Source organism: Podarcis pityusensis (assembly GCF_964106645.2).
Source record: "Podarcis pityusensis genome assembly, chromosome: 8".
NCBI classification, from domain to species: domain Eukaryota; kingdom Metazoa; phylum Chordata; class Lepidosauria; order Squamata; family Lacertidae; genus Podarcis; species Podarcis pityusensis.
The window spans coordinates 57,221,264-57,245,739 of NC_138033.1; the positions used below are offsets into that span (position 1 = coordinate 57,221,264).

The window sequence follows — 24,476 nt, forward strand, 5'->3', positions numbered from 1 at the left end:
ACGATAAATGAGTGATGGAGAAGAGGAGCAATTTTCAGAACAGTTAATAAAAGTATCAGCTCTTGTAGAAATGAGGAAAGAGATATATAAATGAGATGTTGCCTAGGATGAATGCTCTTTTGTGGGTGAATGGAATTTGCCCAGTATTAGAAACTCGGCTATATAAGCTAGGCTCTTAAACCAGTGTTACAGTCGCCAAAATGGAATGCCTAGTTGCCATTTTTGGGCCAGACAACTCAAAAGTCATATTTTTCAATACGACTTTTTGGTTCCTGAAATTCATTCTGATTGTGCAGATAAAATATCATGGATACAATTCTATGAGATGTGTTGCTAGTATGTGAAAACAGTCAAGATCCAAGGATTCCCAGACATGCACCTGTAGATGGTGGAGACATCAGGCGCCATGCTGGTGCCTAGGCATCTGTACTTGCATGGCTGATAGCCAAGTGCAAAATACGCCTGCTCCCTGGTGAATTTCTAACACTGAATCTGCCTATAAGCAGCAGGCACAGTGCCTTGGGAAGAAGAATCTCTTTAGAGCCACCTTAGAGCCTCCAGCTCAGTGTTCTTCAACCTTGAGTCCAATCCCCAGATGTTGTTGGACTACATCTCCCATCACCTTCAGCCACCTTAGACAGTTATCAAGGATGATGGGAGTTGTAGTCCAGCAACATCTGGGGACCCAAGGTTGATGAACACCACTGTAGGCTGATGGTAGTTGTGGTCCGAAACATCTGCTGGAGGGCACTTGATTGGTGAAGACTGCTTTAGAACAGATACATTCTAGTTTAATAATAATAATAATCCCCAACCTGTAATCCACTGAGAACTGTTTTTAATATAAAAATTAAGGTTTTTTTTTAATAATAAGACTAAATGTTGAGAAAATTTCTCCCTCCTTAAGACGCAGAAGGAAAAGCAGTGTAACTTTCAGTGTGATAATTCCTGCCAAACAGACCAAGGTTACAGAGGGACAAAACAGCAGAACATTGTGAGATGTAAGAAATGTAGTGTTCCTCCCCCCCCTTTTTTTGAATTAGCCTTGTTGTGTTCGACATGGGATCTCTTGGTCTCCGCTGCCCTCCTAGTGCAGTTCTCTGAAGATATGGTCCATAGGGAAGCAGTTCTTCCTGGCATTGCGTCCCTGAAAAAAAAAAGTGTGTGTGGGGGGGGGAGAGAACATTGGCAGGAAAATGTCTGCAAGAAGGTTAAAGAAAAGAATTTTCTGTGTGTAATCTCCTCTCTCCCAAGGCATTGCTATATATTGTGCTTCTGCGGTGAGTCAAACTCTCAAGTGTGGTTTTTCTTAATTGTCAGCATTGAAAAAATGCTAGAATGCAAATTTAACAATTTAAGGCCTAACTCTGGACCTTAAAAGTCCATTGCAAAGAAGCCCACTTTTTATTTTAAAATTGGCTTATCTATTATTATTATTATTATTATTATTATTATTATTATTATAATATCCGTTTACCTTGCTGGAAGTATGTGGGGAATGAGAATACAAAAAGAGTGTACAGGAACTAAATTAGGGTTAATTAGGAGGCCTCCCAAATAGCTAGTGCTTCATCAGCAGCAGAACAGCATGTAAATAAATTTAATTCTCTTCCCCCACCAATTGAACTCTTCTCGAGCTTAATTACAGCAGCAACCTCCCCCCCCCCCCTTTTCATTAGTGGGAGACAGTCATTATTAGCTCTGTCTGGAAAATGGTATTATGAGCAGTCCTGGTCCCCCACCTTTCCTGGGTGCCCTTTGAGGATGAGAGGACTCGAGGAACTTTCCATCAGATACTGGAGCCCAATTAAGGATCCTTGGAAGAAATATGAGAAGCAGGGAGCACCCAGGCAAATAAAAATGTTACTAATGAAAACTCTGGCAAGACTTTATTTAATTACTTAAGCTGCTTCCCTTTTTGGTGTTTAGCCTCGCTCCGTTCCGTTACCATTAAAGAAAAGGCTGCGACTCTTGGACATAGTAATCCTACTCAGTTCAAACAATCATCTAATCCTCCAGGAACAGGGAACTTGTGGCCCTGTAGATGCTGAACTCCAACACACACCATCCATGACTACTGGACATGCTGTTTGGGGCTGATTGGAGTTTGAGTCCAATAACATTTGAAGTGCCCACTGCTTCCCACATCTGGTCAGAATGATTGCCATGGCAGCCTTCAGATTTGTTCGCTGTCTTTCCCTCCTCTCCTCTGCCATATGTAAGAGGGGGAAATTTCTGCTTTCATTTTACAGCAAACCATAGTTTGGGATGGTTTATGGATACGTGGAGCTGTGGTTTGTTTGAAGAGCATTTAGCTAAAATAAGCCAGGATCAAACAGTCGTCATTTAACTCATCCAAGGATCATTCTGGTGTAGTTCCTCTTGTTTTCTTTCTGACCACAAACCTAAGCACCCAAGCAGAGTGACATGAGTATAAATGTTGGGTTAAATGAAGCGACAGCAGAAGGAGAAATTGCGACACCAATCATCTCCTCTGCCAGGCCCCTGAGCAGAACTGAGCACCACAAATATGAACTCCACCCCACCCCCTCTCAGCAGAGGAGGGCTAGATGTGTGTAGAACCCTTGGCCCTCCAGAAGTTGCTTAAACTCCCATCAACCCCAGTAAAAGTGACCGATGGTCAGGAATGATGGGAGTTGTAGTTCAGTAACATCCGGAGGGCCAAAAGCTCACCATACCTAGGCTAGATGACAAAGAGGGAACAATACAACTGTCCATGCCCATTTTTGGACTTTAAGTTTTGGGGTGGGAGTAGCCAAGCTGGTGGCCTCCAGATGTTGTTGGACTACACCTCACATCTCCCTTGACTATTAACCATGTTGGCTGGGACTGGAGATTGACAACAGCTGGAGGGCCACAGGTTCCCCATGTCTGATGTAGAGTCAAATGGTTTCAAAGTTGTGCGTGTCACGTAGCATGTCCAATCACGGCATGAACTCCCCTTGCCCCAAATGAAAATTTTAGGTCGTTTAACCACAGGATCCAATTTTTGGAAGCCAACAGTAACTGAAACCAACAAAGATGCAGATTTTAATAAACTACTTGTGGAAGGTGTTCTTTTTCTTTTTCGTTTTTTAAGAGATATTGGTTTACTCCATGCAAGTTCACTGAGTTTGCACGTTAACATCTCTTAAATGACTTTTAGGCAGATTCAGGTTTGACGTCAAGGTAATGATTTAAGCATAAACTGACCCTTGATGAGGGAGCTGGAGTCTAAGGTTTAATGCATCCTTGCAATTTTCTGTTGCCTTTGGTGCCTTCCTCTGCCACACATAATTCTTTTGTAACAAGTGCCTTTTCAGAAGATGTATGCTGCTGACAGTTAATATAGAATTATTGCCCCTGAATGCATTTTTTTGTAATTACTTCCCAGAGATCTGTCTTTGTGTTTAGAAGACATTTCACACTTTAGTAGCATAAGTGTTTAGGGAGAGCATGAAGAGTAATTGCAAGCGGGCTCCTTTTGTGTGTATTTGCCTTTCTGTGGAAAATGACCCTAAGAAAATGTTAAAAGCTAACGAAAAGGTTGGTTTAGGAGTCATTGAGGAATGTGCTTGGCATGTTATACATGTTTGTATGATTTTAAGTTTTTAATAACGAACCTAAAAAAAAAGTGCAGTAAAGGCACAAAGAAAAACTACTTCCTAATTCTTAAGCAAGGGGAAAGAAAAGCTGATTAAAGATGACATGTTTCTGGTGATGAAAATAAAGAAACTTAATATGAGCACTCCTGTAGGAGATTCTGGCTATAATGGAAAATGAAATGACGCGCAGTTTGATCAGCGTGAAAAAATTAGCAGCATTCAATGACGGATTCTACTTACTTGTTAACTAAGTAGTACAAGTGGGACCAGCAACAAAATCATGTAGTGTGGAGATCTGCTGCTCAGAGTTCCTGCCAGTTGCCCTTGCCCCTTTCCAGGAGATTCCATTCCCTGCTCATTTTTCTGCCCCTGTCCCGCTTCCCACAACCAGACAGTGTGCCTTGGCCACTGAGCATACTTAATCCTCATTGGACTGCTCTGGGGACATTTTCGTTTTTGTTTTAATAGGTTTTATTTATTTTCAAATTAGTTACAAAATCTACTGAACATTCCACCCCACCCCCACCCTGACAGAACAGAACCTGAAGTTGTGATTCTGGAAGATGCCAAACACCAGAACTCGTAATAGAAAATTCTGTAAAATATTTCAAGAAAATAATCTAAATTGCATCTGCCGGCTGGAGCTCTTACTTGATTGGTCAATTTTTTGGTCAGTGCTGTTGTCCACATTTTTTTGTTTCTACACAGCAATATGTAAATTTTCCAGACTTTTCCAGTTTGGCACTATAAGCTGATCTGCTGCCATGAAAAGGAAGGCGATTTAGATACTTGTCATAGAGATTTGCTTGTTCTTCCTGAAAAAGTGTCATGGTGTGCATCTTATCTTGCAACGTGGCTTAATTCTTCAAATATCATTTCCCAAAATTGGACACTAGGTTTTTATCCTGAGGAGCTTTCGTATTTCTTCTACCTTCCAGGTAGAATAATAGAATTGTAGAGTTGGAAGGGACCCATGTAGTCCAACCCCCAGCAATTCAGGAATATGCAGCTGTCCCATATGGGGATTGAACCTGCAACCTTAGTGTTATCAGCACCACGCTGTAACCAACAGAATTATGTCCAGGGTACTCTTGAGTTAGGGGCTGTTATAGTTATGTAAGGATCAGTGCTCAGAGAATTGAATTTGCAATTAGCATACAGCACCATAGCTTGATTGCAAGACTGGAAAGGTGAGGAAATGTTTTTCTGTCTTCCCCCTCTCATACAGTGAAAATTGAAGCCACCCAGTCCCAGGTTCCACAGCATCTCCAGGTGGCTGGGAATGACCCATGTCTGAAACGCTGTAGAGCTTCTGCCAGTCAATGTGTATTGCCTACACGGGCTGGCAATGTCTCTCCAGGGTTTAAGGCAGGAGATATTTCCACCCCTACCCGGAGATTAGGGATTGAACCTGGAACCTTCTGCGTGCAAGGCAGTTTCTCTACCACTGAGCTATGGCCTGTGGTCTGATTTGTTTGCCATAGGACCATTTTCCTGCATGTATATATAGCAGAAGGCCACCTAAAAGGCTCTGCATAGTAACTGTGTTTGTATTTTCCATCCTTCACTGATATGTATATGCCACATGTATAGCACTGGGTGCTCCCTGTGCCATTGGCTTGTGTTAATATTGCCAAGCAGACCTACCCGATAAAGGCTTGTTCACCCCTGCCCTTCTTTCCTTCGCTGTGTTTGCTCTCCTCTCCATCTGCCGTCAAAATCGGACAAATGACAGCTTGGAGAAGTTAGAATGGTCGCAGCGCTAGGAGGTCAGGAGGAGGTAACAATATACAATTTTCCGTGGTTCAAGGGTAGCCATATCCTACTGTTCTTCATTACAGTGCTGCAGTGAGATCAATTTTATTAAGTTGTAAGTCTTAGGAAGCCAACACCATTAACTACGTGCTGGACCAAATAATTCCCCCCCCCATGTTTGCGTATTGCAGTTGTGTTCCTTCCCCCCTCCCTTTATTGAGGGAGAGAGTGGGGAAAGAAGGATTTTATGCACAGAAGTCTTAAGAGCCATTTCATGCAAGATGGGTATAATTCCTGCAGGGGAACACTGCATGCACATCCCATGTGTGAGAGAGATGTCCCTGCTGCAGATTGGACTGCAGAGGTGGCATGATGAGTTGTTATTTGGATACATAGTTTATGCTGGGCTCTATTTTAATAATTTTGGGAAAAGGCCATAGCCCAGTGGCAGAACATCCTCCTTTCACGAAGAAGGTCCTGAGTTGAATCCCCAATTCATCTCTAGGTTAGGACTGGGAGAGACCCATCTGGAATCCCGGAGACCTGCTGCCAGTCAGTGTAAACTTTACTAAGGTAGACAGGCCCATTGGTCTGATTCAGTATAAGGCAGCTTCATATGTTCCTAATAGGTTTATATCCGAACATTAGTGATACTCAAAAGTTGACCCAGTTAAAGTAATGGACATAGCCAACTTACGTTCATTATTTTAATTGATCATACCTCACTCCGCTTACAGGCTCTATTGTAAGTGGCCACCAGAGAAGAGGCACTTTTGGTGGTGGCACCCCAGTTATGGAATAGCCTTCCCAGTGTCTGCAGTCTTTTTATTCACTCAGCTTTAAAAACTCCATTTTAAAATAACCATGGCCCCTTGTGACTTAATATGCTTTTAATCCACATGGTAAACCAGCTATGTAGTCTCTGTTATAAGGAAAGAGCAGAGTTTTATTTTGACTGTTGTTATTGTTTTTAGTGATTGTACAACATAAATTTAATATTGTCTCATTTGTAAGCTATTAAGGGAATCTTTACTGATGGACAGCCATGTAAATCTAATGAATAAGCAAAACCCTCAAGGCAGGTAACATAACAAAATAAAAGCACACATCCTAATATAATATCATAATTTTAAACAGATATAATTACTTTTTTAAAAGAGAAAAGCAACAGAAAATCTGAAAAAAATGACATAATTTCTATACACAGTGAAACCAAAAGAATAATTGATAACGTAAACCAAAGACCTGCCAAAATCAAATCTTCAGAGAATGGACAAACATTAATAAATAGGGAGCATGTTACATTTCCTGGGGAAGGGAGCTACATATTCTGGGTGTCACAGCCAAGAAGGCCTTTTTCCTTACACACATGAACTGTGCTTCTGCTGGTGGCAGGATGTACAAAAGAGGCATTTCTTCCTAACCACAGTGGACAGATTGGTTTGTATAGAGCAGTGGAAAGCCAATGTGGGGGCCCTTCAGATGTTGTGGTCTACAACTCCCATCAGCCTCAGTCAATGAGCCAGTGGCCAGGGATGATGGGAATTGTAGTCCTCCAGTGTCTTGAGATCACGATGATTGCTACCCCTAGTTTAGAGAGGAATGCCCCTTTTAGGTAGCCTGGCACTAAGTCTAAACCAGTTGCCTGGCTCTGCCCTGACTGTGTTGCAAGTCTTCCTGTTAACACCTTTTTGATCTCCAGGCCTATTGGGAAGGGGTCTTTGACATCTCACAGTCCCGGTTTGGAGCGTCTGCCACCACACAAGCATTTCTAGTGGTCCCCCTGTGGTGGTTGTGGGCGATTTTGAGCAGGCTTGCAGCCTAACTTTAAAATGAAAAAATATCAACGAGCTATCTCAGAGGGGTGCTTAAATATGAATTGCAAAATACTCTGAGTGCTTTAGAAATGAATAACAAAAATAGGTCCCTTGGATGAATTTTCACCCAAACTTTTTGCAGGTCTTTGGCAACGTTCGGCTGCTCGTACGTTTTCCATTAGTGGCTGGGGCAGATTTGGATGGCAGTTCTTTAAATTAAATTTATATACTTGGACTCTTTTTATAGGTTTCAGCCTTATAAAACCAGTGAGCTGGCATCCTGATTTATTAACTATCAGCTCTACAGGACACGCAGGTTTTAAAGAGATTGAATTGGCGTTAATGTTCGTGATTTGCATTTGGAATGCGAAGATGCTCAAAAGGTGCACCCAGTAAATATGACAAAATGGAAAGTGATAATTGGAATGCAGTCTTGGAGGAAAATGCGGACTTAACTGTGGCTTATTATTTTTATTATAATACAAATAGTACTACAGAGCCGTCTAGGTCTATGGCTTTCTTTCTCCCACTACTGTCTTATTTTTTTTACAAAAGTGAAAAAGGAGATCGTAAAAAACAAGCATAAGACTGTGAAAATGGCACTTTGCTTGAATCAACACGAGTTCAGATGTAGGTGGTTACTTGAAAAATGGAATTTCTTTCCAAATCCTGTGACCAGCACAAAGCTCAACAGCTAGATATTTTAATGGAAGGTTTCTGTGGCTAATGTGCTGGTATAGTGTAACAACTGCTGAATCTGAAAATCTGGTGTTGATTTAAACATTCAGAGATCTTATGATACACTGAAAGCTCATGCATTGATTTTTAATATTTCCATTTCTATCCAAAGGGTGTCACCCACTGTGATTACTCCCTAGAAAACTATACAGTGGTTTTTTTTGTCCCCTATTAGTAGATTGATGCTAGCTTGCTCAGTGCGGTGAATTTGTGAAATTTTGGTTTTCAGTGGCTTGAGTTAAAAGGAACCCCACCAATAGTTGCAACACTGGGTTAGCAGATTTGTGTGTGAAATAAATTGTATTTCTTGGCTGAGTTCCAGTTTATCAGTGTTGGTCAATGTTAACTGTCTTTCCAGCCTCAGAGATGGGAGCCACTGATCCATGAGTTGTTTTCTTAAAGGAATTATACAAATGGCAAACAATGTGCTAAAATCCTAATTTATAACTTGGAAATAATTCTCTCGACCATTAGCACCAGTTTAAGGGTTTCCCATGTTGACTTTCTAGAGAGCTGAGGATTTGTTTTGTGGGGTCTACTATGTGTACATGAACAGCCAGCTTCTAGGCTTTTGAGGCATTTGGGGCCCCTTGATCTACAAACAAATAATTCTTCCAGGCTGTCTCCCAGATGCCTGGTGAGAATAATGGCATTATTAGGGTGACAGGCTTTTGTTGGTCCCAGGTCCTCTACTGATTTTCAAAGCCTTCCAGATCTGCAGATTTTTTTTAAGGTTAAGAAAAATACGAGCAGTTTGACTGTTGAGCATCCTTGTTTTGAAGTCATCAATGTTTTCTAAAAACCAGGGGTGAGATACCAATCAAATAAGATCTTGCATGTTTTGTTGCCACCAACGTGGATGACTTTAAAAGAGAATTAGACAAATTCAAGGAGGATAGGACTATCAATGACCACCAGCCATGATGACTATGCTCTGCATCTACAGTTGGAGGCAGCAATGCTTCGAAATACCAGTTGATGGAAACAAAGGGAGGGCTCTTGTGCTCAGGTCCTGCTCACTGGTTTCCCACAGGCATCTGGTTGGCCATTCTGAGAACAGGATGCTGAACTAGATATGCAATTGGCCTGATCCAGCAGGCAATTCTTATGTTACTCATGGTAGACAGGTCTGGGGCCAGAACTGTGGGGTGGGTTGAGCCAAAGGTAAATGGGGATACCCCTTTTCTTACTGTTTCTGCCCCTCCTGTTTTTCCTCTGCCTGTGCTGCCCACATGAATTAGGCCAAGTGCAACATGAAATTTTACCCAAGGCTACCTGTTCCTGGTTTAAAAGCTGGGCTATACAGAAGCCAGGTTGAATTTACAGATTGATGCTTCTAGCTGCATGGATAGATGGCTGTACTCTGGGCCTGTGCCCAGCATTGCCTTTCTGCAGTAGATTGGATTATCCATTTGTTTCTTCTGCATGGAGGAACCAAATGGACAATCCAATTGGTTTGGGGAAGGACCATAGCTCAATGGTGGAACAACCAATTTGCGTGCAGAAGGTATCACCAAATTCAATCCTTGGCATCACCAGGTAGGGCTGGGAAGGACCCTTACCTTAAACCCTGGAGAGCTGCTACAAGTCAGTATAGGCAGTGCTGAGCTCAATGGACTAGTGGTCTGATTCAGTTTAATGCAGCTTCCTATGTTCCTACAGACAGGGTTTTAGCGATAGTGATGGAGATTTCAGATTCACAGCTGCGCCATAAGGCTGCAGCACCATGGGGAGAGCTTTTAGGTGGACATTTCTCCTTTTCATCTTAATCAGCCTGCAGGTATTCAGCAGTGTGGCTTTTCTTTGTCCTGTTTAGCAAGGTAGCTCTGGCTGTTTCAGAAAAGTGCCTTCGAATATACTTTGATTTCTCTCTTCATTTTACAGTTTAGTATTTGAGTGGTCATTATTTTCTGGCTGGCGGAGGGGAATTAAAGAGTTGAAAAATGACATGTTAGCCTTATTATTAGGCGGTAATTAAACCTCGTCAATTTTCAGTGTATTGTAGAAATAATAATGGTTGAAATAATATCACTGACAATCAGCATTATTTTCTGTTAAGGGATGAAATAAGAAAGTAAAGCATGTGTTCTATTAGAACAAAGTGAGGATGGAATAAAAATTAAAATAAATAGCTACTAAAGACATCATTATGGTGTGCTACTTAGAGGCCATTTAGATACACCCCCCCCATCAGTGTAATCCACCCCCACTATAGACTGTCTCAGGTGCTGAGATTGGCAGAGGGGGCCCTCTTCGTAGTTCCTCCACCCTCATAGGCTTGAAGTGGGGTGGCCTGGGAGACGGCATTCCCTGTGGCAGCTCCCACGTTGTGGAACTCCCTCCCACAGAGGTATATTTAGTGCATTCACTATACATCTCCCAGTGAATGCTGAAGGCAAACCTCTTTACCCCGGCTTTTGACCCTTGAAGTGCATATTTTTAGGACCCACCTTATTTTTTTGATTGTAAACTGTTCAAAACCTTTTTTTTTTTAACATTGTGTTTTAATATTGCAACCCGCCCTGGGACCTAAAGGTGAAGGGGTGAGTAGTAGTAGTAGTAGCAGCAGTAGTAGTAATAATGATGATGAAGTAATTACTGTATTTTCAATAAACTGAAAGTGTGAGAGGGATCGTAAGGAAAGTGCCGTTATATGACTTGCTAACATAATCGAGTTGTTCCATTTTTTGAAACTTCCATGCAATCCCAACTTACCGCAGCGTCTGTTCTTGCTGGCAGGAGGTCTTGGAGGGGAACTGGAGAATGATACGAGGGACAGCCGGGCCTTGGAAGAGAGGAACAGCATTACAAGCCAGGAAGAGAGAAATGAGGAAGATGAAGACATGGAGGACGAGTCAATTTACACCTGCGATAACTGTCAGCAGGACTTCGATTCGCTGGCAGACCTGACCGAACACAGGGCACACAACTGTCCTGGAGGTAATGTTAAACTAGCTTTACAATTCTGACAGGTGGTTAGCTGGGTAATTGGACATAGCAACAGCTTGAGGCCTCAAGTGAGATTAAAGAATTAATAATGTAATTTTACAGTTAATGTAATTTTATTGTGGTGCCTTGGGTAGTCTTTGTTCACTTCTTCTTAATAAAATTAAAATAAAAAAGCAACTTTGCTTTTCCAGTTGCAATTCTGACAGTAATTATATTAGATTATTAAAGGGGAAAAAACCCTTAGTGTTGTTTTATCTTTTTTATATAAGCAATAAAACTTCTAGACAGTTTGCCTGTGAAACTCCCTCACCTCCTCACTCCCTTCCCACAATTCTGTGTTAATTCAGTGGAATTATTTTAAGTGTTCAAAACGCTGGGGATAGATCCAGAGTGTTTTGAGCCACTCAAGTGAGTGCAATTATTTCTGAAGCAAGGCGTTGTTGGGAATAGGTGGTCAGGCCTTGAGAAAAGAATGGAAAAGCATGCTGGGCATTTAGTTTCCAGGAGCCTGGAAACTTTGGGGCTGCCATCTAGGAATTTAAAATAAGATTCACAGAAGTTGTGGAGAGGTTGTCAGCAAACTTCTGCTTGCGAGACCTTGAATGCCAGGACGCTTGGGACTCATTGTAGTTCAGATATCAGCCCTTTCAAATCTGTTACAACCTGGAATACCTGGGAAGGGTTGTAGCTTAGTGGTAGAGCATCTCAGAAGGTCCGAGACTCAATCCCCAGCATCTCCAGGTGGAGCCCCCATCTGAAATCCTGCAGAGCTGCTGCCAGTGTTGAGCTAGGTGGACCAATGGTTTGACTTGGTATGAGGTATCTTCCTACTTTCCTCTCAGAAGGGGAGACAATTGACTTAGAAATGTTGACATGGCTCCATAGTCTTACCATTGCCACCAGCAGTCCTGAATCACCTGAGTGCAGAGTTTCTGGACTGCACTCTGGTGCCTTGTGTGTAACAGTGTCAGGGCACAGTGATTTGCTGGCTGAGGGCTAGTAAACTGAATTCTGGATGTCCTGTGGAAGAGTGGTTGAGGATATAGATCAGTTACTTGCTCTGGAGTTGGTTGTGCTCTCTTGGAAATGCTCCTTGTCCTTGGGGCCCCAGGTGGCCTTGGTGGCTTTCTACCTGTTTCTGCTGGTATGTCAGCTACAGCTGTTCTTGCATAGGAATAGCTTGGCTATGCTGGTCCATACAATGTTAGCCTCGGGACTGAATTATTGCAATGCACTCTATGTAGGCCTGCCCTTATACTTGTTCCAGAAGTATATGGCTTGTGGCTGATGCTGAGGGAACTGCATTGTCTGCTGAGATGCAACTTAGCCTTAAGGTTTTGTGGTTAGTAAGTATCCAATGACTTATACAACTTATCAACCAGGACATTGCATTATTTTTTATATTCCTGCCTGATCACTAGGATTATCTGTGTGGTACTGCATGCACTGGAGGGTCACTCTGCAACTGTTTAAAGTAGAGCCTTTAGTGCAGAGACGCCTGCAGACCAGCGCCAACAATCTCTACTTTATGGTGCATACGGAAAGCATTTTTATTTCAGCAGGCCTTCCAAGAAGGGAGAGCATATTCACTGATAGGAATTGGTTCAGAGTACTTTATGAAAAAGATTTTCAGCTGTGAGAAGATTAGAAGCCTCTGTTTTTGTTTAACCACAGTTTAGTGTGGCATCCAAACCCTAAATGGTGGTTAATCTTCACTAAGGTTAGTTGGAACAAGCCACCACCAGGGGGTGGTGCAAAAAGAATAAGCTTGAAAATCCATCAAAAGGATTGTCATTTCAGGGTAAGTATTTGTAAAAGGAGGTGCCAAATAGACGTTTTTGAAGCGAATATGCTGTGTAAAGCCTGATAGTATTCCTCCCCTCCACCTACAGAATCTGCCTGGCCTTTCTCTCTCTGTATGTATGCTGTGCCTGTGTGTCTGTTTATTCCAACATGGCCCTCTCCGTTTTGTAAATGTGTTTGACAATAGGCAGTTTCTTTCGGGAGCTGTAAAGTAGTCCTTGTTCATGACGGGAGGCGTGTAGCTGCTGGCTCACTCACCCTTGATTAGGTGATGGTTGGGTTCATAGTGCTGGGAAGCATCTTGCCTTCTGGAGATGCAAGCAGAGGTGCACCAGCTGCTGCAGGAATACTTTGTACACATTAAGGAAAAGAACACATAAATGTTTTAGCACTCTGCCTCACTTGCCTATGCATGTGTTATGTCTGGGTAGAGCAAGCTCTACATAAAAACCCCCGGCAACTCTCAAACCCAGGTACAGTCTTAACTTCTTGCACATGGATTGGAAAATGGGTTGACAAGTTGTGTGTCTTAATTAGTGGTAATTTTAAGATGGGAAGATGGACCCACCCACCTTTACAAACACACACACACACACACACACACACACACTCATTTTACAGCTTTGTTACATAATCAAAGGCAACAAAACCCAAGAACTACAACTCCCCACTCTTGTAATAATATCAGTTCCTCCGCAATAATGGCAGAGATTTCTATAAATAGAAAAGTATGTATTTAAACAAAATCCATTAAAACAGCATTAAAAATAAGGTAGGAGAAAATCAGCAGCAGAGTATCTGAAATCGAAAAACAGTGCACAGATACAAAATCTTCTCTCTAACCAAAGGTAGCACTTGATCTTGGCTGCTTCACACAAAATGAACCTGCCTGTTCTTAGGAATCATTTGGGAAGCCCTTCTCTGAGCTCCTCCTCCTCCTGAGGTTAGAAGAGAGCGCCCAGAGAAGGGGGAAAGTTCTATGGCTCAGATGTGGCTCATCTGTTTTGCACACTGAAGGTCTAAGGTTTGATCTCTGCATCACCATTTGTAAGGTTCAGATAGCAAGTGATTGGAAAAACCCCTTCCAGAAACCCTAGAGAGCTGCTGCCAGTCAGTACTGGGCTAGAATGACAGTCTTACTTTAATAAGGCAGTTCCCTATCTTCCTATGTAACAGATCTTGTCCATGATGGTGCTCTGCCTTTCAAATGTCCTCCATAGGTAACATTTTACCAGCTACAACCATTGTTAGGCTCTTGGTCAATCCAATTTTATTTGCCTAGGCATTTGAATTTTATTTGCCCAGGCATACCCTTACAAAGTTAGAGTATTTGACACTGTGTTGATCTGTTTCATTTGTGGCTATGTTTTTGTTTTTAGTTTCCAGTCCTCTCATCACTGGTGTATGTCTTGTGGTTGATATCTATTACTCTACATTTTTGTGGCTTGTAAGCTGATTTGAAGAATCAAGTTTGTGATAAAGCAGGATACTGAAATATAAATCAACCCCAGAGGCAACAAGATAACATGTGATAAAAGTGGTGACATGTTACACAAGTGGCTCCATGTGTTGGGCCACAGGGGCTCATACCTCCCCCCCCAAAAGAGGAGATGCTCAATTGCATAACTTTGGCATGAATGGTTATGGCCCCCTGTGCGCTCATGTTTCATGCTTCTTATGTGGAGAAGGGCACATGCCCATACTTTCCCCACCACATCATGAGGATTTCAAGCCAACATGTGAACCAGTTCCAAGTGTTCACAGCAAAAAGGGAGCAAGAGCTTTGGTACTGGAAGATGAAGAAACTTGAAGAAAAGTCATATATCTGAATTTCGGACACTATCTGTCTTATTTGCAGGTTCTTGTCTGACAGAGTTGAGTTTATAATGCTTAGTATTTGAGTTAGCATTCCATATTTCTATTTGATGCTGTTAAGCGTCTTGCATGGCTTCAGATCAATACTGGTATTTATTTGGGCTGATAATGTTGCATTTGCAGCTGATATAATATAACTAATGACTTCCTCAAGGATGCGGAAGTTTAGAAGACCCTGCAGCTTGGGAGCTGTGCAGGAACATAGGCAATAGCTCCCAAAGAATAGGATACACCATCTATTTCAGTGGAATCCCTTAGAAATTCATTATAGTGCAAGAACGTTAAAATATGTGTTGAAATCAGTTGCTTTGCCCTGGCATGAAGTTCGCAGCCATTTTAGCCTAACCCTTTTGAGCTCCTTGTAACTCTCCTTCATTCAGGGCTAAACCTCTGTTGGAAACTTTGACATCTCTCTCCATCTTAAATTGGTTCTGTTCAGAAGTGGGGCCCACACAACCAATCTAGTTTTTTCAGGTCTTACTGTGAAACTCTTAGCCTTATGATGCATAATGTTAATATGTGATTGTGGTACATAGAGGTTGTGCTGGAGGTAGCACCCAAACAATTAAGTTCATAAAAGTGATTAGCCCATAAGAAGTTTTACTAGCCCATATGGCCGTACATATTTATGTTGTTCATTTGCTGCACATTCATAGCTTAAATAGGGGATCAGGAAGGGAGAACTAATTGTTTAGCTCAAATGCAATCACTTCCTCTGCACTTCCTCCAGGTTCTGGTCCATGGGGTCACGAAGAGTCGGACACGACTAAATGACTAAACAAAAAAGGGACCCCTGACCATTAGGTCCAGTCGTGACCGACTCTGGGATTGCAGTGCTCATCTCGCTTTATTGGCCGAGGGAGCCAGTGTACAGCTTCCGGGTCATGTGGCCAGCATGACTAAGCTGCTTCTGGTGAACCAGAGCAGCGCACAGAAACGCCGTTTACCTTCCCGCCGGAGCAGTACCTATTTATCTACTTGCACTTTGTCGTGCTTTCAAACTGCTAGGTTGGCAGGAGCAGGGACCAAGCAATGGAAACTCACCCCGTCACGGGGATTCGAATTGCCGACCTTCTGATCAGCAAGCCCTAGGCTCCGTGGTTTAACTCACAGTGCCACCCGCGTCCCTCCTCCAGGTTACCATTATAATATTGTGTAATGCTTGTATTGTGTGTCCTGGGCACACTCAGCCAAGGAAGGCACATGTGTGACGGTTCATTATTTATTGACAAAAGCACACACTTACAACAATGCCCAAGGTGCTCTGGATACACACACACACACACACACACACGCACACACGCACACACGCACACACGCACACACGCTTCTAGGCAGTTGTCCCCAGGTCTGTGCCTTGCTGAGCAGTTACAGCAACAGTGGGACCTCGCTTTTCTCCCACTTATGTACCCTCATCTGATGGGGTGTTTGTGCACAACCTGAGGCTTCTCCTAAGTGGAAGTCAGCACTGCTCTTTCCTCTCCAAGCCCCTCCTGGTTCTAGGAGACAGCAGGGCGGGAGATAGTGGGGATTTGACTGACCTGTCCCTCACTTGAACAGTCTCTCCTTCCAACACGTCCCTTGCACCCATCTCCATTTCTGTTGGCTCTGACCATTATTCTTCTTCCCCCGGCGCCACCAATCCCCATAAATCACTGGCACCCTCTTCTGGGTCAACTCCCTGGATCTTAAAAATAAAATAAAATTTATGTTTTTTAAAGCTTAATGTTTCAAAAATCTCCTACAAGGAAAAAACCAAGAACAAAAGCTCAGCCTAAAACAAAACAGCAAAGTTAAAAACCCATAGAAAAAAAATGGAAAAGCGGAAGATTCAAACACATAAAATAGGGTTGAATCTTACGGGTCAGGGAAAGCCTGGGCAAAATTAAACATATGCCATAGGCTTATGTCAGGGAACTGACATCGGAGCCAGAGGCGGAGGCTAGGCTCTCAAGCGATGCTGGAGAAGGGCCCAGCAGGGGGAGAGGCAGCTCACCAGCTGGGGAAGGAAATCAGCGTAACACCAGGGATAAAGGGGGGCAGATGGGGGAATCGGCGAGGGGGCTCCAGGACTCCTCGCCGGAGACCAGCGAGGAGAGCACGGGTCCTCCGCTACCCACACCCTCCCTGCGCAGAAGACTTCCACGCAGGGAGAGTAGGAGGAGACTTGGGGTCAAACAGCTTTTATGCTGGAAAAGGTTTAAGAAACGCCCACTGACGGATCCTGCTAGCGACTGAACAGCCACGAAGTGAAGGGCTGTCCAGACAGAAAAGGTTTAACAAGGCAACCTAGCCAGGAGTGGCACCAACTTACGCACGAGCAACCCCTATTCTTATTACAGCTTAGGTTATATACCACTGTGAGAGTAACTGTAGCAATTTCTACCCCAAATGAAAATACCTACCCCAAAGAAAAACGCCTGGGCATTTACAGTGGTACTTCGGGTTACAAATGCTTCGGGTTACAAACACTTCTAGTTACAAACTCCACTAACCCGGAAGTAGTACCTCGGGTTGAGAACTTTGCCCCAGGATGAGAATGGAAATCACATGGCGTCAGCGGGAGGCCCCATTAGCGAAAGCGCGCCTCAGGTTAAGAATGGTTTTGGGTTAAGAACGGACCTCCAGAACGAATTAAGTTAGTAATCCGAGGTACCACTGTACTATCAAAATCTCCAGTTTTTCCAAAACCACCCCACTCCTTTTACTAGATACTTTGTCTCCCTTTCTGCAATCTCAGCTTGTAATTGTATCCATGCAAAAGATAGTTGGAAGGCAACTTCATTGCTTTAGATAGTTTATTTAAATATACAAGTTATTTGTGTATACTTGTTCTTTGTGCTGCCTTGTCCAGGAAAACTACTTCCCCCTATTTCATACTCTTGATCATTAAAAGGGGGTTGAAGTCCCCATATAGGAACCACCCCTTATTATGAAAGGGTAGGCGGAGTTTACTCATTGACCACCTTTCTTGTGAGATCAAATAGTGACTTAATTTGGATTTACTAACATCTTCTCAAGCTGAGATATATACCAGCATCATGTAACCCCTTCGCTCCTCTCTTTGTGTATGAATAGGGAATTGAGCCAGGAAGGTGCGGTTAACCCTAGCTTCCAGTTGTGCCTGGACCAGGAATGTATAGTTAATGACTTCTATGTGGCTTCATATTCTGGATTGTTTGTAAGCTATTAACCATAGTTTCTAGGTTTGGGAGGTAAAGGGAAGCTATGGTACACCAAGGTACAGGGGTTGTGTGTGGATGCAGGAAGCCCGTGTGTGTTTTGTCATCTGACCATGACTGGACCATGGCCAATGCCCAAATTGTGGTTTAAGATTTATTTATTTCCTTAATGTTTTTATTTCCACCTTTTCCTCAAGTTGGGATTCATGGTAGTTTCCAACATTTAAAAACATTATAAAATGCAAAGTAATGAAAATAAACTAGTTAAAAACAATAATTAAAATTCATGAAAACAACATGTTTAGAACCAATAATTAAGATACAGTCCCCCCCCAACAGCAGCCCAGCGATCAGCATCATCTGCTCCTTAGTATTCAAAGCCCTCTTTGAACAGGAAGATCTTAGCCTGTTGGCAGAAGGATAACAAAGAGGGAGCCAATCTGATCTCTCTTGGGAGTGAATTCCACAGTATATAGGAGCAGCCACAGAAAAGGCTCTCTCTTGCATCAGCTCCAATTGTGGCACCAAGAGAAAGGTTCTTACCCAAGGACCAGGGCAGGTTCGCAAAGGGAGATAAAATCTTTCAGGTAGTTCTGATTACTGACTATAATACAGGTTGCTGTATCAGACATAATGGGCAACTGTACCTCAAGCTAATCAGAACTGGTGCATTAGCACCAATTTGAAGCTCCACCCTCTTTAAAATAAACAAGTTTGAGCAGTAGTTCAGACAGGCTAGAAAATTTAAGTTTGTTATATTTCACATTCAAAAACAATGCACCATATTTTTCGCTCTATAAGATGCACTTTTCCCCCTCCAAAAATTAAGGGGAAATGTGTGTGTGTCTTATGGAGTGAATGCAGGCTCCATGGCTTCAGCGATAGCAACACAAAGCCTCCGAAGTGCAGTGGGAGCACTCCCGCCATGCTCCGGAGGCTTCGCATTGCTTTCGCTGAAGCCTGGAGAGCGAGAGGGGTCGGTGCGCACCGATCCCTCTTGCTCTCCTGGCTTTGCTTCGCTGGAGAGGCGTTGCGCAGCTTTCCCTCTTTGCACAGCGCCCCTTCAGCGAAGCGGGAGGAGAAATAGAAGGGGCTTCATTTCTCCTGCCACTTTGCTGAAGGGGCGCTGCTCAGAGAGGGAGAGATTCTTTTTTTCTTGTTCTCCCCCTCTAAAACAAGGTGCGTCCTATGGTCGGGTGCGTCCTATAGAGTAAAAAATACAGTAATTTCATTGCACTTGCTGTTGTTGCCATTGCTGTATGTCACTAGTTTTATATGCCCTGTTTGATGCTGACTTGTATTTTGTTGTCTATAACAAACCTTTGGCTTAGCAAAATATGTGCAAGGGCTTTTCCCCACCTCCCAGAGTGGAAGACTGGGACAGGCTTTTAGCCTGTTTTATTTATTAAATGATAGGAAGAAGATAGTGTTCCCTCAATTCCAGATCAGATTTCTTTTGCTTCTTGTATCCACACCTATTTTCCCACCCACTGGGGAAGGGTGGCGGCTTGTAAATTTCTGCCTCTCTGGTTTCTCAGCTTGAGGATGGAGCACATTAGCACATCAATGAACTGGACGATATGAGGTTACAACTGGGGTCCCTGAGCATTTCATGAGGTCCTCTTCTGTTGTTGAGAACTTTACAGGTTGTCTGTTTCAAGCAGCAGCTGAGCTCATTGTGGAAATCGCCAGTGTGGAGGCGGCTGGTGCTTCTAAACTGCTGCATGATAGATTTGATTATAACTAAAAGATTATTTCGGTAGTTAATCATAAAATGCGTCGTTGTCTGATCACCAGGGTTTGTTTTCAGCATGGAATATATGTGCACATATATGTGAAATTTTAAAGGTTCCTGTATGCACAGATTAAAAGAGTGGCAGTTGTCTTGCTACAGTACATACATAATGTTAATACAACTGTTGATCTATATAAAGTAAAGGTAAAGGGACCCCGACCATTAGGTCCAGTTGTGACCGACTCTGGGGTTGTGGCGTTCATCTCACTTTATTGGCCGAGGGAGCTGGCATTTGTCCCTGACTAAGCTGCTTCTGGCGAACCAGAGCAGCGCACGGAAACGCCGTTTACGTTCCCGCCGGAGCGGTACCTATTTATCTACTTGCACTTTGACATGCTTTCAAACTGCTAGGTTCGCAGGAGCAGGGACCGAGCAATGGGAGCTCACCCCGTCATGAGGATTTGAACCGCCGACCTTCTGATCTGCAAGTCCTAGGCTCTGTGGTTTAACCCACAGTGCTACCCGCGTCCCGTTGATCTATATAGAGGCCTATAAATATATTAAGTGGTGCAATTTAGCAGCATTCGACAATCAGAAAGTAGGGAGGCCACTGCTAACAGCTTTTGAATGTTTTGTTCAGAGGGAAAGGCCATTGGCTCACTGATACAGCATCTGCTTTGTGTACAGAAAGTTTCAGGTTGAACCCTTAGCATCCCCAGGTAGGGCTGGGAGAGACACCTGCCTGGAACCCTGGGGATCTGCTGCCAATCAGTGCAGACATTACTGAGCTAGCAGTGTTTGGAATTAGCCAGGCGCCAAGCGGATCTTGCCCCTGGCTATTGACCACTTGTGACCAAGTAAAGATGTCTGGGTGCCAGGATCTCCACCATCTGGAAGTGCATGCCTGGGGATCTTTGGATATTGACTGTTTTCACACTCTAATTCCCCATCCTGTAGAATTCTATCAGTTATATTTTATCTGCATAATTGGAATGAATTTCAGAAAGCAAAATGCTTTTTCTGTGCTGCCTGAACAGGAGCAGTCACCAGTAAGAAAAAGAGATCAGAATAGGCCAATATTATATGTGGACTGTCCCTGGATCAAATGACTTTTCTTCTTTAGGTTCTTAAATCTCTTAACCTAGTTCAAGGTTGTCATCTGAACTAGCCAAATGTGCAACTATCAATCACAGTCAGTCCATCATTGCAAAATAAGACTTTAGAGCTGTCTTGCCCCAAAATGGCAACTAGACATTCTGTTTTGGTGACTGTAACTTTGGTTTAAGGAGCCATTTGGAGCATAGGTTATATATCTGAGTTTCTAACACTTTGAGCTAGATAGACCAATGTATTGACTTGGTGCGAAGCTGTTTCCTGTGTCTATACTTAATTGCATGCTTATTTTGCCCTTTCTCTGGTGAGTTTGGGGGTGGGCTCTACTGCCCACCTCCCCTCCTTTTTTTGTTCATCACAGCAACATATGGGTTAGGTCAGGCACAGAAATTGTCATCCAGTGAGCTTCCTGGCTGAGAGTGCAGTCCTAACCATGCCTACTCAGAAGCAAGTCCTGTTGTATTCAGTTGGACTTAACTCCCAGTTAGGTAGGGCTAGGATTGCAACCTGAGAGAGGATTTGAACCCAGAGTCTTCCCAGTCTGGTTCCCCACACTGCCATTGATAGCCCTAGCATCTATGGCATTTCTATTCAGTTTAGAGCTAGCTAAAGTCAGTGGTCATCACTGCACCTTTTGTTCCTGAATCCCAGAAGTTGGTTATACGTTGTGTGAAGCAATACTTCCTTTGTTTGTCCTGTACCACTGGGATCTTGCCTTGCGCAAGGCGCACTGAAGCAGATCTGTGTTCCTGCGCGACTCTCAGGATGAAGTTCCCGGTGGATTGCAGCCTTAGTTTATACAGCTGTAGCTGTAATGACCTGCTGGTTCTGCTTTATTTTTCTTTGGCTGGGAGAGAGTACTGTTTTATTTGACAGAATCAAGTCCCTCCCCCTTAACCTGGCTAAGGTTTTTGCTCTTTTCTTTTTTAAAAAAAAGAACCCCCCCCCTTTTGCAGCAATGCAATCATTTCCCTCTTTTACGGTGATCTTTGCAGAGTGCATTAAATTTTACAGCTTAGTAACCTAGTAACACTATCCCAAAGTTTGAGGAGACTCCTGCCTTACATTAAGCCAATACTGAAGGAAAGTTCAGATGATCTCCCCGCCCCCCCCCCCCACGTTGAAAGAATGTGTGAAAGGGCAACATGGGATAAAACTCTCCCTGCATGTTGTTGTTGTTGTTGTTGTTGTTGTTGTTACCTGTCCTTTACCCTGAGGTCCCAGGATGAGGTTAGAACATTAAAACACAATATTAAAAACCATTTAAAACAACTTACAAAAATAAACTGTGTCCTGAAAATAGAATTGTAGAGTTGGAAGGGACCACAAGGATCATCTAGTCCAACTCCGTGTAATGCAGGAATCTTTTGCCAAATGTGGAGCTTGAACCCACGACCCCTGAGTCTCATTCTCTACTAACTGAGCTACCCAGCTGAAAGGCACCCTGTGGAACTCCCTCCCACCAGATGTTAAAGAGAACAACACCTACCAGACTTTTAGAAGACATCTGAAGGCAGCCCTGTTTAGGGAAGCTTTTAATGCTTGAATGACCACTGTATTTTAATATTTTGTTGGAAGCTGCCAAGAGTGGCTGGGGAAACCCAGCCAGATGGGTAGGGTTAAATAAATAAATAAATAAATAAATAAATAAATATTATTATTTTCACTCCAAAGGCCCCAGCCCACCTCAGCAGTCTTTTGTTCCTACAGAGTGTTGTGACATCTGCAAGGTTGTCTTCTGAACCTGGGGACTGGAATGCAACATCTTTGAGGCACTGATACTACAGACTCATCTGGTGGACTTTCCTCTGGAGCTGTCCCTGCATGCACTCCTCAATCTCATCCCCTGGAGAAGGGGAATCTGATCCCAGAGATATGACAGCCGGGTGCCAGGCACTGGGTGTGTGTGTGTGTGCGCGCGCTTCACATGCTCAGTGAATGTACTGAGGGAGGAGTAAGAGACCGAGCAATGCATGTAGGTCCCTTTTACGCTATTGCCAAACGCTGGACATGTTGAGGAATAGGCCAGCAGGAGTGATCCTGCTCTCTCCACATGTACACATTGTGGGGTTGGATTGTGTGCATATCCCTCAAGCGTGCCATAATCAAGTGTCAGCATGTGCAGGTTCAAACCAGACCAGTGGTGTGGGCCTTCAGAAGATGTTTGTTTGTTTTTGATCTGCATGGAGAGCTTGCTAGGCCAAGACCTTTCTTTGGTTTAAAATCTCCTGATGAATAGCTGAAGAGAAATAATGGGATTCAATAGTAGAGAGTTAACGGAATTCCAGGAACAGTGCCGTTATGCTTGATGATTAAGCACTTTGGTCTTGGCGCTCTCAGTCGATCTGAAAACGAAATACGTTCTGATTATTTTGTTTCCCCTCCATTATTGAGAGGACAGAAGTTCCGTCGCCTAATGGACTCCTGAAAAGCCGGTGGTGTGTGTGTGTGTGTGTGTGTGTGTGTGTGTATCAAGGGCATTCGTGCATCTTTGTCGCTAAGTGCCCAAGAAGTTTTCCGGAGTCGGCAAGTACCAGAGAGATACTGAACATCCGCTTCATGTATGCTTGGCAGCTGTACCTTTATTCTAGGATGTAAGTCAATGTCATATTAGAATCACAGAATTGTAGAGTTGGAAGGGACTCAAAGGGGTCATCTAGTCCAACCCCCTAGTATCAACATATGGCATCCTTGGATATCTGCTAAGGGCCCAGCACCCCAGAGTTGTCTCTTGAGTTGGGCCAGCCTGTTGACCTAGGACGTTTAGCCTGAAATTACTAAGTGGCAATTGCAGGAAGTTAGGAAGTCAATATTTTGTCGCTTTCACCATTGCCCATAATGATGCTACATTGGGGCATTGTGGAAATGTCAAAATGGTGGATGACTTGCAGTCACCTACCACACTGACAGTAAATCCACTGGGTGGGTGGAGACCCAAGCCTTGGGTCCTTTCTGACCTTGCACATGCTTTATTCTGAACTTGTGATGGATTTTAACTGAAAGCCACTTTGGGTCATAGAATAACTGCAGGGTTGGAAGGTCCACCGAGGGCCATCTAGTCCAAAACCCTGCAATGCAGGAACCACAGCTAAAGAGGAGGAGGAGGAGGAATTTGGATTTGATATCCCACCTTTCACTCCCTTTAAGGAGTCTCAAAGCGGCTAACATTCTCCTTTCCCTTCCTCCCCTACAACAAACACTCTGTGAGGTGAGTGGGGCTGAGAGACTTCAAAGAAGTGTGACTGGCCCAAGGTCACCCAGCAGCTGCATGTGGAGGAGCGGAGACGCGAACCCGGTTCCCCAGATTACGAGACTACCGCTCTTAACCACTACACCACACAAGAATCCCCTTGTTTTAAAACTTCAAATGAAGGCGAGTTTGCCCCCTTCAGTGTTAGTCCATTCCACTTTTGAACAGCTTTTGCCACAAAAAGTTCTTTCTAATGTTTAGTCAGAATCTTCTTCCTTGCAATTTGAATCCATTGGTTTGGATCCTGCCCTCTGAAGCAGCAGAAAACAATCTTGCTCCATTTCCTTTTTATTTTTGAGGTGTTTTCCCCCCCCAGTTTTACAGTCACCTCTTCTTTATATACAATAAATCTATTCGACTTCCCACCCAGTGTTTCATGACAGTTCTTTATACATCTTGTTTAGCTGCATATACATTTGATCCTTCACCCCATTTTCCACACTCTCTTATCTTTCATATTGTCAACTGTTGGTCACAGAGTAGCCCCTACCTGGAATTTATATTTCAGGTCTTGTTTTTGTAAATATTCTTGTAAATATTGTTTTTGTAAATACTCCCACTCACTCCTCGTCAATTTGTCATCTCGGTTTCTTATTTTGGGTGTCATACTGGCAAGCTCTGCGTATTCAGTTAGTATGTATACCCATTGTTCTT

At 43.3% G+C, this 24,476-nt stretch overlaps 1 protein-coding gene across 3 annotated transcripts in view; it reads left to right on the forward strand.

The window, feature by feature from the left end:
- Window positions 1-24,476, forward strand: part of ZNF423 (zinc finger protein 423) — a 319,298-nt gene that overhangs the window by 94,465 nt on the left and 200,357 nt on the right. For all 3 annotated transcript variants that reach the window (XM_081015494.1, XM_081015493.1, XM_081015495.1), the window contains exon 3: window positions 10,655-10,855. In XM_081015494.1, the coding sequence (XP_080871620.1) occupies window positions 10,655-10,855 (201 nt within the window). The remainder of the gene's footprint in view (window positions 1-10,654; window positions 10,856-24,476) is intronic.